General features: G+C 46.1%; 1 protein-coding gene across 1 annotated transcript in view; it reads right to left on the bottom strand.

The window, feature by feature from the left end:
- Positions 1 to 19,605, bottom strand: part of EGFL7 (EGF like domain multiple 7) — a 43,592-nt gene that overhangs the window by 20,629 nt on the left and 3,358 nt on the right. The window contains exons 2-3 of the mRNA XM_068248021.1: positions 4,445 to 4,567; positions 141 to 253 (exon numbers count right to left, since the gene is read on the bottom strand). Of these exons, the coding sequence (XP_068104122.1) occupies positions 141 to 253; positions 4,445 to 4,567 (236 nt within the window). The remainder of the gene's footprint in view (positions 1 to 140; positions 254 to 4,444; positions 4,568 to 19,605) is intronic.

Below are 19,605 nucleotides of genomic sequence, written 5' to 3'. Positions count from 1 at the left end.
TGCAAATTTCATGCAAGCCCAAGTTCTTAGCATGCTACTGACTCCATCAGCTATCAGATCATGGGACCTATCCGCCTCCCCCGGGGTCATGTGACCTATCCCCCGGGTCATGTGACCGATGCCCCTCCCCTCGGGGGTACCTCTGTTGCAGTTTGGCAGGTAGGTGTCTATCCGGTTCCAGCCGGGGCAGCAGGAGTAGAGCGGGACGGGCGCCATTCTTGTCACCTGTCTGTACGCCATCTTGTACGTTGTCCTGATGGGAGAATCAAAACAAAGATTGAGTTCAGGAAAATGTACAGGATTTCATCACAGGACGTTATTAAAGAGGACCTGTGGTGAAAATAACGTACGGAATAAGATTGCTTGTATTTTTACAACATTCACTTATAGATGATTTAGTCAGGGTTTGCCCATTGTAACATCTTTCCTCTCCCCGATTTACATTCTGCCATTAATCACAGGAGGTGACATCTTTAGTCGTGTCAGGTGATCTCTGTGAAATGTTGGTTTCCGAGAATCCAGAAGCCAGTAGAAAATATACCTGGTCTCCCAGAATGCTCTAAGGGGTGAGAATTCTGCATAGCTAAACAGCCTAGGCTGTGACATCACTGAGTGGGCGGGGCAATATACCAATATGTAGACAAAAGAAGGGTTTCTGATCCTGAAACCAGGATATTTAACGTAAAAGAGAGTTCCCTGATTCCTGAATAATTGACTGCATTCTGCTATATGTCACTACAGGGCCTCTTTACTGCATTCTGCTATATGTCACTACAGGGCCTCTTTACTGCATTCTGCTATATGCCACTACAGGGCCTCTTTACTGCATTCTACTATATGTCACTACAGGGCCTCTTTACTGTATTCTACTATATATGTCACTACAGGGCCTCTTTACTGCATTCTGCTATATGTCACTACAGGGCCTCTTTACTGCCCTCTGCCATATGTCACTACAGGGCCTCTTTACTGCATTCTATTATAGGTCACTACAGGGCCTCTTTACTGCATTCTGCTATATGTCACTACAGGGCCTCTTTACTGCATTCTGCTATATGTCACTACAGGGCCTCTTTACTGCATTCTGCTATATGTCACTACAGGGCCTCTTTACTGCATTCTATTATAGGTCACTACAGGGCCTCTTTACTGCATTCTGCTATATGTCACTACAGAGCCTCTTTACTGCATTCTGCTATATGTCACTACAGGGCCTCTTTACTGCATTCTGCTATATGTCACTACAGGACCTCTTTACTGCATTCTATTATAGGTCACTACAGGGCCTCTTTACTGCATTCTGCTATATGTCACTACAGGGCCTCTTTACTGCATTCTGCTATATGTCACTACAGGGCCTCCTTACTGCATTCTGCTATATGTCACTACAGGGCCTCTTTACTGCATTCTATTATAGGTCACTACAGGGCCTCTTTACTGCATTCTGCTATAGGTCACTACAGGGCCTCTTTACTGCATTCTGCTATATGTCACTACAGGGCCTCTTTACTGCATTCTGCTATATGTCACTACAGGACCTCTTTACTGCATTCTATTATAGGTCACTACAGGGCCTCTTTACTGCATTCTGCTATATGTCACTACAGGGCCTCTTTACTGCATTCTGCTATATGTCACTACAGGGCCTCTTTACTGCATTCTGCTATATGTCACTACAGGGCCTCCTTACTGCATTCTGCTATATGTCACTACAGGGCCTCTTTACTGCATTCTGCTATATGTCACTACAGAGCCTCCTTACCGCATTCTGCTATATGTCACTACAGGGCCTCTTTACTGCATTCTGCTATATGTCACTACAGGGCCTCTTTACTGCATTCTGCTATATGTCACTACAGGACTTCTTTACTGCATTCTGCTATATGTCACTACAGGACTTCTTTACTGCATTCTACTATATGTCACTACAGGGCCTCTTTACTGCATTCTACTATATGTCACTACAGGACCTCTTTACTGCATTCTACTATATGTCACTACAGGGCCTCTTTACGGCATTCTGCTATATGTCACTACAGGGCCTCTTTACTGCATTCTGCTATATGTCACTACAGGGCCTCTTTACTGCATTCTGCTACATGTCACTACAGGGCCTCTTTACTGCATTCTGCTATATGTCACTACAGGGCCTCTTTACTGCATTCTGCTATATGTCACTGCAGGGCCTCTTTACGGCATTCTGCTATATGTCACTACAGGGCCTCTTTACTGCATTCTGCTATATGTCACTACAGGGCCTCTTTACGGCATTCTGCTATATGCCACTACAGGACCTCTTTACTGCATTCTGCTATATGTCACTACAGGGCCTCTTTACGGCATTCTGCTATATGCCACTACAGGACCTCTTTACTGCATTCTGCTATATGTCACTACAGGGCATCTTTACTGCATTTTGCTACATGTCACTACAGGACCTCTTTACTGCATTCTGCTATATGTCACTACAGGGCCTCTTTACTGCATCCTGCTATATGTCACTACAGGGCCTCTTTACTGCATTCTGCTATATGTCACTACAGGGCCTCTTTACTGCATTCTGCTATATGTCACTACAGGACCTCTTTACTGCATTCTACTATATGTCACTACAGGGCCTCTTTACTGCATTCTACTATATGTCACTACAGGGCCTCTTTACTGCATTCTGCTATACGTCACTACAGGGCCTCTTTACTGCATCCTGCTATATGTCACTACAGGGCCTCTTTACTGCATTCTACTATATGTCACTACAGGGCCTCTTTACTGCATTCTACTATGTGTCACTACAGGGCCTCTTTACTGCATTCTACTATATGTCACTACAGGGCCTCTTGTCTTTACTGCATTCTACTATATGTCACTACAGGGCCTCTTAACTGCATTCTACTATATGTCACTACAGGGCCTCTTGTCTTTACTGCATTCTACTATATGTCACTACAGGGCCTCTTTACTGCATTCTGCTATATGTCACTACAGGGCCTCTTTACTGCATTCTGCTATATGTCACTACAGGGCCTCTTGTCTTTACTGCATTCTACTATATGTCACTACAGGGCCTCTTTACTGCATTCTACTATATGTCACTACAGGACCTCTTTACTGCATTCTGCTATATGTCACTACAGGGCCTCTTTACTGCATTCTGCTACATGTCACTACAGGGCCTCTTGTCTTTACTGCATTCTGCTATATGTCACTACAGGGCCTCTTGTCTTTACTGCATTCTACTATATGTCACTACAGGGCCTCTTTACTGCATTCTACTATATGTCACTACAGGGCCTCTTGTCTTTACTGCATTCTACTATATGTCACTACAGGGCCTCTTTACTGCATTCTACTATATGTCACTACAGGGCCTCTTGTCTTTACTGCATTCTGCTATATGTCACTACAGGACCTCTTTACTGCATTCTGCTATATGTCACTACAGGGCCTCTTTACTGCATTCTGCTATATGTCACTACAGCGCCTCTTTACTGCATTCTGCTATATGTCACTACAGCGCCTCTTTACTGCATTCTGCTATATGTCACTACAGGGCCTCTTTACTGCATTCTGCTATATGTCACTACAGGGCCTCTTGTCTTTACTGCATTCTGCTATATGTCACTACAGGGCCTCTTTACTGCATTCTGCTAGGTCACTACAGGGCCTCTTTACTGCATTCTGCTACATGTCACTACAGGGCCTCTTTACTGCATTCTCCTATAGGTCACTACAGGGCCTCTTTACTGCATTCTGATATATGTCACTACAGGGCCTCTTTATTGCATTCTGCTATATGTCACTACAGGGCCTCTTTACTGCATTCTGCTATATGTCACTACAGGGCCTCTTCACTGCATTCTGCTATATGTCACTACAGGGCCTCTTTACTGCATCTGCTACATGTCACTACAGGGCCTCTTTAAAGTGTACATTTGTTAGGTGTGCATCTTTCTGCTCTCCGCTTCCCTGGGGTGCAATCAATGGATATAATGTACAGGAAGGTTGATAGTAAATTCTTGGTTAGCATCCCAAAATCACACAAATGTGGAGTTCATAAACCTTCTGTGCGGGAGTGTACTCTATACTCCACTCCCTGAATGGACTGTTGCTTTGATTTCTGGCGTTGGGCTCACTCGAAGCCCACAGGAAGAACCGGGACCCCATACCAGAGCCAAATTATCCACAGGGCATCCTAGGCATGTGCCTGGGGCCTGTAGGGAGACCAGGGGCCTGGTTAACTTTACTCCCCACCAAATCTAACCCCCCAAAAAGGCCAGGTGGCCGTAACATGGGGCCAAAGTCACTATCTTGCCTAGGGCCCCATTTTACCGTAATCCAACTCTGCCCTATACCAAGGCGTGGCTGTGGGAGGGCGTGGCTGCTGGGGGCGTGGCCGGCACCTCCCCTGATGCATCATCTGCTGTAGAGGAAGCCATATACTAACCTGTAGGTGCTGCAGACACGTTGCCCCTCGCACAGGGTCATCAGCGGCTGGTACACAGGCTGGATGAAGGATTGCGCAGCAGACACGACTTCCGTAGGAGACCCCGAGGAGCAGATCCTGCGCCTGAAACACAAGAGAAGGTTTATTAAGGGGGAACTCTACCTGAATGAATCATAAGGACTTACCCTGCGTTACATCAATCACTTTAATTAACCCTTAATAATACTGTTCCCTCTGCTTATAACACTGTATGAACCTCATGCGAGATAGACTTTTTCACACCACCTGTTGTGCTAAGCTGTTACTCTCAGGACTCCTTTTGTGTTTAAAGATAACCACCCTCTGCTTCTGCTGTTATCTTCAGACTCATTCATAAAGATAAACTGGCCGGATACAATTTTTATATTCAAATATATGCAGCTTGGAAATGAACCAATCAAAATGGAGCAGCTGCAGAAAATTAACATAACATTTGCATCATCTCGGATATATTAGCATCTCATTGTGCATCCATAATCAGATACTGCCTGCAGTGAAAGCCGAATGACAAAAAGAGCAGAGGAAGAGCGTCAGGAGAAAGTTCCCCAGAGTCAGGAGAAAGTTCCCCAGCGTCAGGAGTACAATCCCAGTGTCAAGAGAAAGTTTCCCAGAGTTAGGAGAAAGATCCACAATGTCAGGAGAAAGATCGCCAGTGTCAGGAGGAAATTCCTACCTCTGTGAGTTTTCCAGCCTCCCCGTTGGTGCTTTATTGTCCAGTAGAGAAGCTCAGCTCTCTGTAGGCACTTTGGTTATTACTTTGCCTTTGCTGATAAGTCAGACATGTCAGTGACCCTGGCCCTGACGTGCTGTCATGTGATCAGTTTCTGCTTATTGTGCCCCTGAGAGATAGAAGAATCCAGCAGGGGGAGGAGCCTCTGGTAATGGGTGCAGCAGGTGTGCAGAGCTGGGAACTCAGGTGCACAGAGATCTCACCACCAGATCCCCTGAGAGATAGGAGAATCCAGCAGGGGGAGGAGCCTCTGGTAATGGGTGCAGCAGGTGTGCAGTGCTGGGAACTCAGGCGCACAGAGATCTCACCACCAGATCCCCTGAGAGATAGGAGAATCCAGCAGGGGGAGGAGCCTTTGGTAATGGGTGTGGCAGGTGTGCAGAGCTGGGAACTCAGGTGCACAGAGATCTCACCACCAGATCCCCCTGAGAGATAGAGGAATCCAGCAGGGGGAGGAGCCTCTGGTAATGGGAGCAGCAGGTGTGCAGAGCTGGGAACTCAGGTGCACAGAGATCTCACCACCAGATCCCCCTGAGAGATAGAGGAATCCAGCAGGGGGAGGAGCCTCTGGTAATGGGAGCAGCAGGTGTGCAGAGCTGGGAACTCAGGTGCACAGAGATCCCACCACCAGAGCCCCTGAGAGATAGAAGAATCCAGCAGGGGGAGGAGCCTCTGGTAATGGGTGCAGCAGGTGTGCAGAGCTGGGAACTCAGGTGCACAGAGATCTCACCACCAGATCCCCCTGAGAGATAGAGGAATCCAGCAGGGGGAGGAGCCTCTGGTAATGGGAGCAGCAGGTGTGCAGAGCTGGGAACTCAGGTGCACAGAGATCTCACCACCAGATCCCCCTGAGAGATAGAGGAATCCAGCAGGGGGAGGAGCCTCTTGTAATGGGTGCAGCAGGTGTGCAGAGCTGGGAACTCAGGTGCACAGAGATCTCACCACCAGAGCCCCTGAGAGATAGGAGAATCCAGCAGGGGGAGGAGCCTCTGGTAATTGGTGCAACAGGTGGGCAGAGCTGGGAACTCAGGTGCACAGAGATCTCACCACCAGAGTCCCTGAGAGATAGGAGAATCCAGCGGGGGGAGGAGCCTCTGGTAATTGGTGCAACAGGTGGGCAGAGCTGGGAACTCAGGTGCACAGAGATCCCACCACCAGAGCCCCTGAGAGATAGAAGAATCCAGCAGGGGGAGGAGCCTCTGGTAATGGGTGCAGCAGGTGTGCAGAGCTGGGAACTCAGGTGCACAGAGATCTCACCACCAGATCCCCCTGAGAGATAGAGGAATCCAGCAGGGGGAGGAGCCTCTGGTAATGGGAGCAGCAGGTGTGCAGAGCTGGGAACTCAGGTGCACAGAGATCTCACCACCAGATCCCCCTGAGAGATAGAGGAATCCAGCAGGGGGAGGAGCCTCTTGTAATGGGTGCAGCAGGTGTGCAGAGCTGGGAACTCAGGTGCACAGAGATCCCACCACCAGAGCCCCTGAGAGATAGGAGAATCCAGCAGGGGGAGGAGCCTCTGGTAATTGGTGCAACAGGTGGGCAGAGCTGGGAACTCAGGTGCACAGAGATCTCACCACCAGATCCCCTGAGAGATAGGAGAATCCAGCAGGGGGAGGAGCCTCTGGTAATTGGTGCAACAGGTGGGCAGAGCTGGGAACTCAGGTGCACAGAGATCTCACCACCAGATCCCCTGAGAGATAGGAGAATCCAGCAGGGGGAGGGGCCTCTGGTAATTGGTGCAGCAGGTGTGCAGAGCTGGGAACTCAGGAGGTCAGAGATCTCACCACCAGAGCCCCTGAGAGATAGGAGAATCCAGCAGGGGGAGGGGCCTCTGGTAATGGGTGCAGCAGGTGGGCAGAGCTGGGAACTCAGGTGCAGAGAGATCTCACCACCAGAACCCCTGAGAGATAGAGGAATCCAGCAGGGGGAGGAGCCTCTGGTAATGGGTGCAGCAGGTGTGCAGAGGTGGGAACTCAGGTGCACAGAGATCTCACCACCAGATCCCCCTGAGAGATAGGAGCCAGCAGGGGAGGAGCCTCTGGTAATGGGTGCAGCAGGTGTGCAGAGCTGGGAACTCAGGTGCACAGAGATCTCACCACCAGATCCCCCTGAGAGATAGAGGAATCCAGCAGGGGGAGGAGCCTCTGGTAATGGGAGCAGCAGGTGTGCAGAGCTGGGAACTCAGGAGGTCAGAGATCTCACCACCAGAGCCCCTGAGAGATAGGAGAATCCAGCAGGGGGAGGAGCCTCTGGTAATTGGTGCAGCAGGTGTGCAGAGCTGGGAACTCAGGAGGTCAGAGATCTCACCACTGGGTCCCGGAGAAACATACGAACGTGCCGAGCGGTTTAACTCTCCGCCACGCACTGAAGTATTTGGCTTTGGATCTTTAACACACGTTTGTCTCCACGAGAAATCACGTTCTCAGGAAGAACAAATTAATTAGGGGGTGAGCGCGGCGGTCTCCTGTCGGCTAATGATGGCGGCGCAGCGAGACCGCGGCGTTTAATTGTACCTTGAGCCGGAGCATTGTTCTGCCGTTATCTCTAATTGAGGATCACGCCGCATTAGCAGGAGGATAATTGAAACTGGTGGACGGGCTTTCGCTGTGAAAACGCGGCCATATTTTATTCATTTCCTTTAAAGAAGCGAGGAGAGGCGTGAAATCCCCCGGCGGCTGTGTGGACAGAGCCGTAATCAGCTGGCGTTTTACCGAGCGCATGCTGATGTTCCACCGCGCCCAGGGCTGCCCGACCGTGCGTCCGATCTCACCGCCCATCATCCCACTCAGGGCTGGTGCTTCGGAGCACTTTTTAAAACGCTTGCGCTTTGAAAAGCACTTGGCTGATGTATTTGAATGGGATTGATCACATCAGAGCAATGAGCTGTTTTCGCAAACACGGGTCCTGCAGCATTTCTGCTGATTTCTGAGGCGATTCAGCCTCAATGTTAAGTATAGGAAAGTGGAAAATCGCTCTGAAAAGCACCAGATCAGATTTTCCACATTTTTGTTACAGAAGCTGTTCAGTTACAGCTGTACTGTAATAAAATATAAAAACCGCTACTCGAAAACGCTCCAAAAATCGCTAAGCATGATTAGAAAATCGCTCTGCACATGCAGAGAAAAATCACTTCAAAAAGCGATGAGCATTTGCGATTACGCTATCGCTTTTTGGCGTGCACTGGCCCTTACAGGTAAAACTCCAAAAATAAGAATATCGCGCAAAAGTCCATTTATTGCAGTAATTCAACTTAAAAGGTGAAACTAATATATGAAATGGACTCATTGTATGCAAAGCAAGATAGTCCAAGCCTTTGTTATAATGTTGATTATAGCTTACATCTTATGGGAATCCCAAAAATCAGAATCTCAGCCCAAAAGAATATTGTAAAAAATGTTCAATATTCTCGGCTCAAAGCGGCATAGCGTCTAATCAGCTAATTTATCCAAAACACCTGCAAAGGGTTCGCTAGTTCATAGATTAGCTTCACCGTTTAAGCTGAATTACTGAAATAAGGGCCCGTTTCCACTATCGCAAATCTGCATGCGGATTTGCACAGCCAATACAAGTGGATGGGCCTGTTTCCACTTGTCAGTTTTCCTGAGCGTGTTTGTATGCGGGGAAAATCTGCATGGCAGAGCCGTTAGAATTCGCTCCCCGCACACCGCTACGCGAATCACATACAATGTATTTAATAAGGAAATCGCATGTGGTTTTGGCATGCGATTTCGCATACGAAGCAATGTTAATTTACACAGGCAGTGACATGGTTAAAATCGTATACATACTACCCTATGCGAAATCGCTGGAAAAAAACGCATGCAAAATCGCACCCGCATGTGCGATTTCGTCCGCGGTGACTTTCCGACGATTCTGCACCGCACAAGTGGAAACGGGCCCTAAATGGACTTTTGCACGATATTCTCATCTGTATCTCACCTATCTGACTGAAAGCAATAGACTCTCTCTGCCATCTTAATAATACCAACATGCTCATTCTGGGTTCCCTCTTCAGTCCAGAGACTCTTTATCAGCATGTTTTGTTCTTGTTTGTTTTTTTAGCAGAAAGCGATACTTTATATTATAATATTACACTATATTTTGCTACATTTTGCAATCACATGCAAATCCGCAAAATAATGAAAATCTCAGGAACTCTTTTAGCTTCGGAACCCACAGGTGCGGCGTTTCCTATTATGGAAATCACCACGGTTTCCATAATCGTGAAGTACCCACATTTTCAGCGCGATTCCGGGAGCGATTGTGATATTCTGTTCTATTGTCGCCTTGAACACGATAGCTCTGGGGGGGGAATCGCTAAAATGCTGTGGGCAGTATTGCTTGGGAGTTTTTGCCAAAGTCAATTTTGCATTGAAAATGGCATTTTTGATTGAAAAAAAAAAAATTGGGAATACATTGTATTTTCGCAATATAGCGAAAAATGAAAAAAAAAATCTTATTTTTAGCACGAAGAAATCATGCAAAAAAAAAAAAATCAAAAACTTATTACAAAATTATTTTCAATGGTATTTTCACTTGAAAGTCGAATTTGACATTGTTTACGCATAAATGAATGTGAAAATACTACCGGCATTTTCGCTCCTCACCGGCTGTAGGCCCTGCGATTGGGATTTGGAGTTATCACAATTGCTCCTTCGGAATCACCCTGATCGCATTTCATTATCCTAGGCTAGCTCTTTCCTAATCACCGGCGATTTCAAAGCGTGGCAAAAAGCGTTCCTGCGGGTCGCAGCCGCATGATAGTGCGATCCAATCGTGATGCGATTTTGCCTGGTCACAAACATCCTGCATTTTGCATGTTTTTCAGCGTTTTCTCCTTGCGCTCCTAGCATCAAGTGTCGCAGCAAAAATCGAAACTGCATGTAAATGGCCTTGCGATTAGCAGTGTTAAAGGACACCCGAAGCCAAAATAAACTAATGAAATAAACAATTGTATTTATCTTCCTTCTCCTAAAAATGACTTTTTAAGATATTCCACAGTTTGATTTTATTTTTAAATCCACTTTTTAAGTTGTAACTGTTTTATTGTTTTTGCTCACTGACACATTAATTGAAGTATGCCAGAGCTAAAATCTATGAACTATTGACCCTTTTTATCGCTTTCCTGCTCTCAGAAGTCATTTTCTGCTAGGAAAGTGTTTTATAATTGGAATTTCTTATCAGAGAGGGTCACACTGTAGTCACTTCCTGTCTGAGTCAGCCACTTACATACCTGATATTTAACTCTTTCAGACAGAGAAAAATGAAAAGGAACACAGCATAGTTATTTGTGTGCTAGGCACTGTACATACACATGTCTATCTCATGTCACATGTCACTTCGGGTATCCTTTAAGGTGGCCATATATCAGACGATGTACTAGCAGATAACCCAAGAGACAGATCTCTCTCTGATCCATCTGATTGGAGAGAGATCTCTTGCCAGCCCATACACTAGCAGACCGGTTTTGGAGAGATTTCTGCATGTAATCTCTCGGAAATTGGCCTTATCCGCTCTGCCCCTGTGAATGTGCCCCCCCGGCTGTGCATTTAATACCTTACCTGTCCGCTGTCTCCCTCCGTGGCCCCAAGCATCCTCTGCATTGCGGCAGGCTTCCGACAGGAATCACGCATGTGTGTTGTCATACATGCGCCGCATGCGTTACGGAAGCCCAGCGGCACTGCGGACGATGGTTGGCGACCACGGCGGGAGACAGTGGAAAGTATTAAATGCACGGGCGGGGGGCATATTCACATTACAGGAAACATCGCCAGGGGTTTAGTCACGTTTGCTGCTCCTCCCGATATCACACGCCATTACCGTCACACACCTGATCGACCACGTCGGCCTGACATCTTGCAACATGTCCGACTGATGCATTCAGCCTGAAATTGGTCAAATCGTCGATTGGGCATGCTCCTGGCAGCACCGATTTGCATCTGATTCGATAATTATTAAATTGGATGATCGATTGGCCGCCAAGTCAAGTGATGTATGGGCACCTTTAAAGAGTGAAGGGACATACGGGCTTGCACCCCCCTCCTCCCCCTGCACACGCACGTACGCATGCCTCTCTCACCTCCCACCGCCGCCGTGGGCAGCCGCGTCAACACGTGGAAACCTGAACCGTCTGTGTGTATTTTGCACGGAGTGGAATGTAATAAAAAACGTCTCCTGGGCGGCCATGATTCAAAAACAACGGCCAATATTTCCAGCGAGGAGAGGAGGCCTCGGAATGACCCCCAATCGTTACACGAGACGCGGGACGCCTGGCTGACAGCGCAACGTATGGTTCTCCTTAAACATCTGTCCGATCCCCTCCGGATCACATCTCGTTGCCTCAAATACCGCTTTCAAATCCACAGACCCTCTCTTACTTACCCCTATAGAGGGGGGAACTGAATCTCTGTCTCTGGTTATACTATATACATATACACATTGTCAGCAGCAGAGATGAGAATAGCTTTGGCTGACATGCAAATCTTGCAGCTTGGAAATGGCCCAATCAGTGTTGGCAGGGAATAGATTGTGGGAGGAGCTTATGTTTGCTGGCAATGATGCACTATATGACTCCCTGTGTACAGTGGGGGAGGAGCTTATGTTTGCTGGCAATGATGCACTATATGACTCCCTGTGTACAGTGGGGGAGGAGCTTATGTTTGCTGGCAATGATGCACTATATGACTCCCTGTGTACAGTGGGGGAGGAGCTTATGTTTGCTTCCTTATAGGCTGGTAATGATGCGCTATATGACTCCCTGTGTACAGTGGGGGAGGAGCTTATGTTTGCTCCCAGAGGAGGTTTAAAGCGGACCTGAACTCAGAACTTCCTCTTTGCTCTAAAAGATAAGCAACAGCATACTAACCCTTAAAGAAAATAATTTAATTGTCACAGCTGATACAAATCCTGCAATATATCTGCAGTGTGTCTACTTCCTGCTTTCATGCAAGCAGACATAGGGTTAGCATCCTGTGCTTACAAATTAGCTGCTCTGCTGAGGCAGCCAGCTGACATAACAGAGGTCTAATTATACTTGCGCTTAGTCACAGGGAGGGGGGGGGATTGGACCGGCTAATCTCACTGAATACATACAGGGTGTATTTCTTTACGTTTTCCTTCTGTCCTGTGCAAGAGTTCAGTTCCAATCGGGCCCTAGGCAAAGTGTCCTATGACAGTCTTTCTGGTTAGCTGATACAGGAAAAGGTTCAAAGGAGATGACAGCTGAACCCCTTGACACCCACCGGGCCCCAGGCACCTGCCTAGGGAGCCTTGTAGAGGATCCTGTTCTGTATGATGCAGTGTAGGCTGGTAATGATGCACTCTGTCTCTATGGCTCTCTGCATACAGAGTCAGTGGAGGGGAGGTTTGCTCCATTCTATACTACACACCATGCAATTTTTACTTCAGATCCGATTCAAGCGAGTGGTCAGATCGATAATCTGATCTGGCACAATTGGCTACAGAAGAAAGCGAGTGTAAACAGGTTTGCAACTTTTAAAAAAATTCCAATCAGATTTCTGATCATTTTTTTCTGCTTGGATATGGATTGGAAAGGACATACACATGGCACGATAGCCAGTATTTCCAGATGTCCAATCTGCTTCTGATCGAGAAAGAAATAGATTATGAGATTGGGCTTAGTCAAACTATATATATCTTTTCGGCCAATCCCATCTCTCTCAATCACAATCTGATGTGAAATTGCATGGTGTGTGGGCAGCCTTTATAGTTTTGTTGTATGTATGCACCACGTGACTGTCTTAGGTTTAGAGTCCCCGATATGAGCTTTGGGTAACGGCTGTGACCCACAATTACCGGCAAATAGCCACTGCTCCTGGAAATCGCTAAACAAAAACGCAGTAATCCGCACTTTTGGGAATCGCAGTGATTTTTGAAATCGCAAGTTGGTCCCAGGCCTGAAAGCGATTTTGCAGCGATTTTACAACCTGAAACACTAACACAAAAAAAACGCAATCGCTAGAAATAAAATCGCTAAAAAAGTTCAGGAATAGCTTTGGAACAGGCTGCAAAAAACGTTAGAAAAAACGCAGAGCGATTGTGATCTGTAGTGGGTGCCTGGCCTAACCCTGTAACATGTATAACGCTAAGCAAGCTCGCTCTGCATCCAGCTGATAGAGTGTCAGGAACAGGTGCGGTTCATTGAACTGACTGTATTTTGGGACTGTTATGCAATCAGGCCCTGCGTGTGTATGGATGTGAACAATGGGTTAAAGGATAACGAACGCGAGAAAAATAGAGGCTGCCATATTTATTTCCTTTTAAACAATACCAGTTGCCTGGCAGCTCTGCTGGTCTATTTGGCTGCAGCAGTGTCTGAATAACACCAGAAACAAGCATGCAGCTAGTCTCGTCAGATTTGACAAAATGCCAGAAACACCTGATCTGCTGCATGCTTGTTCAGGGGCTATGGCTAAATGTATTAGAGGCAGACGATCAGCAGGACAGCCAGGCAACTGGTATTGCTTAAAATGAAATAAATGTGTCAGCCTTCAAATCCCTCTTGCTTCAGTTACCCTTTAATAAGCTGTGCCTTTTTAGAGAGCCAGTCCCCCTATGGAATGTACACACTCCCCCATTATAGGTCTCTCCTAATGGGATCCCAGCCAAGGACCGGCCATTACCTGTAATGTGGTAGTATGGGGGGTCCCGCCATAACCACAGAAATACTATTCAGATTTATAGCCGCAAACCGCTGTGTCTGCAGCGATAAATTCCAGCGGAGGGGATGAGACCCCCGAGTGACAACAGAAGAGAGGTTTATCCCATCAGCACCAGTCAGGGGGAACAAGCCCCCCCCCCCCCCCCCCCGGGGGCCATTTGTGACCGATCGCACTTCCTGGTAACACAAAACACATGTGGAAGAGTCCATGTTACACGCGCTACAGACGCGGCAATTTCATGCCTATGTCATTTGTGTTTAACAGCCCTAAGGCCTCTTTTCCACGGATTGTTGATAGGCAGTGAAATGCCTCTCAAATGCTCACAACTGCTCACTGCTGCTGCCTGGCAACTGCTCACTGCTGCATAGTAACTTCTTGCTGAGCACACAGCTCAACTGCCTGTGAAAAAGAGGCCTAAGGGCTCTTTTTCCACGGACTGTTGATAGGCAGTGAAATGCCTCTCAAACTCACACAACTGCTTACTGCTGCCTGGCAACTGCTCACTGCTGCCTGGCAACTGCTCACTGCTGCCTGGCAACTGCTCACTGCTTCTTAGTAATTGAGGTGACTAAACCTCATGGATCTGCATAGTAGTGCACGCTGTAGCATCTACTTCCTGTGGGCTAACAGTCCACTTAACGTAATATGCAAAGTATCAGCACTGCACTTCAATACACAATCAGTCTTAGATAGTATAAATGAAAATATATATGGTCTCATTTGTAATTTACAAAGGTATCAAAATCTTTCATGAAATAAAGATTTTGATACCTTTGTAAATTACATGTGAGACCATATACATTTTCATTTATACAACTGCTCAGTGCTGCCTAGCAAACTGCTCACTGCTGCCTAGCAACTGCTCACTGAGCACACAACTCAACAGTCCGTGGAAAAGAGGCTTAAAATATGTAAGGTCGCATTCACAGTGGGACGTTATGGTCGCACGTTATAAAGTCTTATAACGCAGATTACCGCACTGCAATGCTAATCCTATCTGCCGTTCACAGTGTGACGTTAAAAAAATGTTGCGTTGTGGTAACTCACTGCTTGAAGTGCGTTACCTCTTAACGGAGACACGTTGCAACTTTAACGTCGCATTAAACCGCAACGTCCCACTGTGAATGTGACCTACACCTTATTTTAGGCTGTAGATAGCTACAAGAAAATACCCCTTTCTTTAAAAAAAAAAAAAAATACATTACAGGCAGCCTCTTACTTGTCCAATTTGACATTTTTTTAGCCTTGTTCCCATGGAAACACAGAATCCATGCCATTCGTATCGATGGGTAGTTGGCAAGTCGGGGACTACCTGTATCCACTTTTTACCATGTATAACACGACTCAACTTACACACAGGTTCCGTTTCAGCAGAATGTTTGTAAGTAGGCGACTGCCTGTATATAACCTATAGAATTACCAGGCAAGCTGGTTTACAATATATACCGTGATATTGTATAAAAAAAAGCAATGACCATTGCAACTTACATGCAGGTTTCCCATTTGTCAAAACAGTTCAAATAAAAATCAGAGATACCAGGAGAGCGAATGTGCACCTTTCAGAATTTCTCTCTAGTCTTATAGTTGGCTTCCTGGTTTTCCCAGAGCACACGGAAAAGTTTTAGCTTCCCAAGGCGAGGTCTTTTTAGATACAAACACACATCAGATAAACATCGATCAAAACGCACAACCGGCATCAGAAGATCCACAAATGTCAACAATGACCAACAATCGCCTGTCATACATTGAAATACCTTCTTTCATGGCAGGAACAGTCAGAAAAATAATGGATTCTAAACTGTGATACCTTTCAGCATGCTTACATTGACGCACGATTGTTTATTATCGAATAAAGCCTGTTCACACCACCGAAAAACAACGATAGTCCAGCCAACACATCGGGCAGGAGGGATAGTGCCAGACGACGGCTGACATCTGTGGCTTGTGGGCGTCTTTTAACATCACCATCATTTTGATAACAATTGTCAGACGATACTTCATTGATCGTTTTGGACGAGATTTATCTGATGTGCGTATGTAGCTATTGATTTGCTAAAGTGAGTGTTTCATCCTAAGGGCTTGTTTCCACTGTTGCGACGCGATTTCGGCCGCATTCCGACGCTTGTAAAAATGCATGCGGATGCGTTTCCACATGCGTTTTTACCCGCGATTTCGCCTGCGATTTCGCATGGCAGGGTGCCATGCGAAATTAACCATGACACTGCCAGGGCTAAATAAAATTGAAAAAGGTGCGAAATCGCACGCGAAATCGCGGGTAAAAACGCATGTAACAAACGCATGCGTTTTTACTATTAAATACATTAGCGGCGATTCGCACGGATTCCCGACGCAGGCGAAATCGTTGGCTCTTTTGTGCGTTTTTTTCACGCTGAAAAAAACGCACCTCAACAACGCTACAGTGGAAACAGGCCCATCCACTTGTATTACATGTGCGGATCTGCATGCGTTGGACGCATGCAGATTCGCGATAGTGGAAACGAGCCCTCAGCCATGAATCTGCAGCTCTATGCTCTGATCCTGTGATTATAGCAGGCTGATCCTCCCATTTAGCACCACCTGGCAGGAAACTCAATGCAGTAATATGGTGGAAATATTGCTCTTTGAGATGACTAAACAAAAAGCCGGCTGTGTGCTGGTAAATGTCTTCCCCTACTCACATCAACTTTATTTAAACAATTCTGGGAGGTGGAGTGAAAATAATTATGTATTTATCCATCAATGTGACAGACAGATGATCAATGAGATGGAAATCCCTCTGGCTTGCATGCAAATTGTATGCTGCTTGGAAAGGAGTCAAACTTTCAGGAATTGCATTCCACTGCACTGCATTGATTAACCATCTCCCATTAAAAACTCTTCTAAGAAAAATGAACAATTTAGGGATGATTCTGAATTACTCGCAGAAAAGAACTGCTCTTTTTTTTGCCTAAATAAATTGAGTCAGTAGCCACTCCCACAACAGGCGGAGTCAGGCATCGCTCAGCCCAAAGTGGCCAGAATAACGCCAAGGCAGTGGGACGTTGCCATAACAGGAACACAGCGCAATGGAACAAAAAGAGTCAGTGAAGCATACAGTCTATAAAAATGTGCTTCACTGTACCTGTAACGTGCGCAAGCAGTGCATTACCATTTCACAAACTGTTTTACAGCAACGCTATTACTGCACTGTGTACGTCACATAGGCGGTGCATTGCAGTAAGCTACGTTAGAAAGCTCCTGAAAGGCTGTGCGAGGGAGCCCTCAGCAGCCATGCGCTCACAGGGCGATCGCAAAGGTGCTGCCTGCATTTTTGCGAATTCCCCCAGAGCGATTGCATTCATGCCAATTAGGGCAAAAATTGCATTTGCTCTGGAGTCACGGGGGAAAAAAAATCACTTTTCAACAATTTTGAATCAACCAAGGCCCCAGTCACTATCACGGGGGGTGAGATTAGTGCGTTTTTTTTTGTTTTTTTTTCACTTGGTTCAGTGTCACTAAAGCGCCCCTACATCTCCCCTCCCCCATCTAGGCACCTGAACACTTGTGAGACTCAAAGCGCCTACATCTGAGTGCCGATCTGTCAGTCAGATCACAGCCCCGCTCCTGTTATCACCCTCTGACAGCCAGCGACTGATGAACCTCTGATGGTCCCATAAGTGGGGGAACAGATGGATGGTGTGGACAGGAAAGGGGGGGGGGGGGGGGGAGAGATGCTACAGCATTTAACCCCCAGCATGGCTGTTAAAGGGTACTTAAAGTGAGGTCAGAAACCCAGTAGAAAGCGTAAAGCGCTATGGCAACCGCCAGCGATTTGTGATAGAGCTCTGCAAGCAATTTTGGGAGCGATTTCTCTGCTCCTATATAATGCATAAGAATGGAAAGGCTCCCAAAATGCTGCATGTCCTGCGATTGCGATTTGCTTAAAGAAAACCTGAACTGAAAATTAAAAGTCAAAATAAACATACACAAGTCATACTTACCTTCCATGTAGTCTACTCCTCAGTGTTTTTCTCCTGTCCCACATCCTGTTTGTTCACTGTGATCAAGGGAATTTTCCGTCCTCCATTTTGAAAATGGCCATTACCCATAACAGCTTTCTGGTCAGCACACAGTTAAACTGTAACATCGCCCACTTGAGCCATAGGGAAACATGGACATTACCTGGTACATCAGTTTTCCTCTCAGCTATAACTGACAGCAACTGATATTTTACTGACAGCAACTGATATATTTCAGATCTGACAAAATATTGTCAGAACTGGAAGGGATTATTGTCAGAAGAAAATGGTGAGCTTCTGAGAGGAACTGATGGCAAGGTAACTATGCAATGTTCATTTGAAGTTACCATATGTGTTTATTTTTAATATTTTTACTCAGTACAGGTTCTCTTTAATCACAATCGCTCCAGTGGAATTTGTCCCATCCATTTACATTGGCAGAGCGTTTAGGGATATCGTTAGCGATTGAAAGTGCTCCCCAAACGCTAAAAAAAATGCTCTAGTGGGTTCCAGGCCTCAGCAGGATATCATAGCTTCCATTTCTGCCTTTGGTAACTTTATGTTAATTTGTTAATCACTTAGGCCTAGTGCACACCAGAGCGGTTCTGCTGCGGTTTGCGATCTGCTTGTGGGTGCAGATCCGCTAGGGTAATGTATTAAAATGGGCTGGTGCACATCAGAGCGGGAGGCGTTTTGCAGAAACGCATACTCCCGGGCTGCTGTAGATTTTGGATTGCGGATGCGTTTCAGCCTCAATGTTAAGTATAGGAAAAACGCAAACCGCTCTGAAAAACGGCACTTCAGATCGGTTTGCCAGGCGTTTTTTGTTACAGTAGCTGTTCAGTAACAGCTTTACTGTAACAATACATGAAATCTACTACACCAAAACCGCTACACAAAACCGCAAAACGCTAGCTGAAACGCTACATAAAAATAAGAAAAAGCGTTTCAAAATCTGCTAGCATTTTGCGGATCTGCTAGCGGTTTTTGGTGTACACCAGGCCTGAGTGCCTTTTCCACAAGCTGCGTTTTTGCCAAAAAACAAAAAACGCATGCGTTTGCTGATTCTGAAATGCAGCCTGTTTAAAATAAGAATCTTGGGTGGCCTTTTCCACTGCTGCATTCCGATTGTTTTTAAAAACGCAAACGCATGTCTGTGCGATTCTGATGCGTTTTGCGTTTCAATGTAAAGTACAGACTAACCAGCAAGCTCATGGTGAGCCAGAACTCATTGGAGTGTGTAAGGGGCTTCTAAGAACAACAATGGTTAATTTGCAAATTTCAGCAGTGTTGCATTGTGGGAGACATCTCGGAGCTCACTCCAACCTGAATTACTGCAAATACTTTTTGTTTTTAAGAAAGCAAACTTTTATTATCAATGTAAAGTATAGGAACGCATGAAAAACAAATAGAAATGCGTTTTGCGTTTTGTATGGATTTAACCACTAGTATCTATTTTCAAAAATCAAGACAACACTTGCCAATCAGAAAAACTGAAAACGCAAACGCATAAAAAAAACACACAAAAAACGCACATCAAAATTGGGAAAAACGCAAACACAAAATGCATGCCTCCAGGCTGGGCGCACACATAACATAGTGTGAAAGGCTGCTTTTTATGTTAATGTGTGCGTTTTTTTTTTATTGCGTTTTTCGTGCTTGTGCGATTCGCAAATATAAAACGCACATGTGTTTTGTATGCGTTTTTCGTGC

This window comes from Hyperolius riggenbachi, chromosome 8 (genome assembly GCF_040937935.1).
Source record: "Hyperolius riggenbachi isolate aHypRig1 chromosome 8, aHypRig1.pri, whole genome shotgun sequence".
NCBI classification, from domain to species: domain Eukaryota; kingdom Metazoa; phylum Chordata; class Amphibia; order Anura; family Hyperoliidae; genus Hyperolius; species Hyperolius riggenbachi.
Note: the sequence above shows the minus strand (reverse complement) of the source record. Positions and strands in the feature narration are given on the sequence as shown.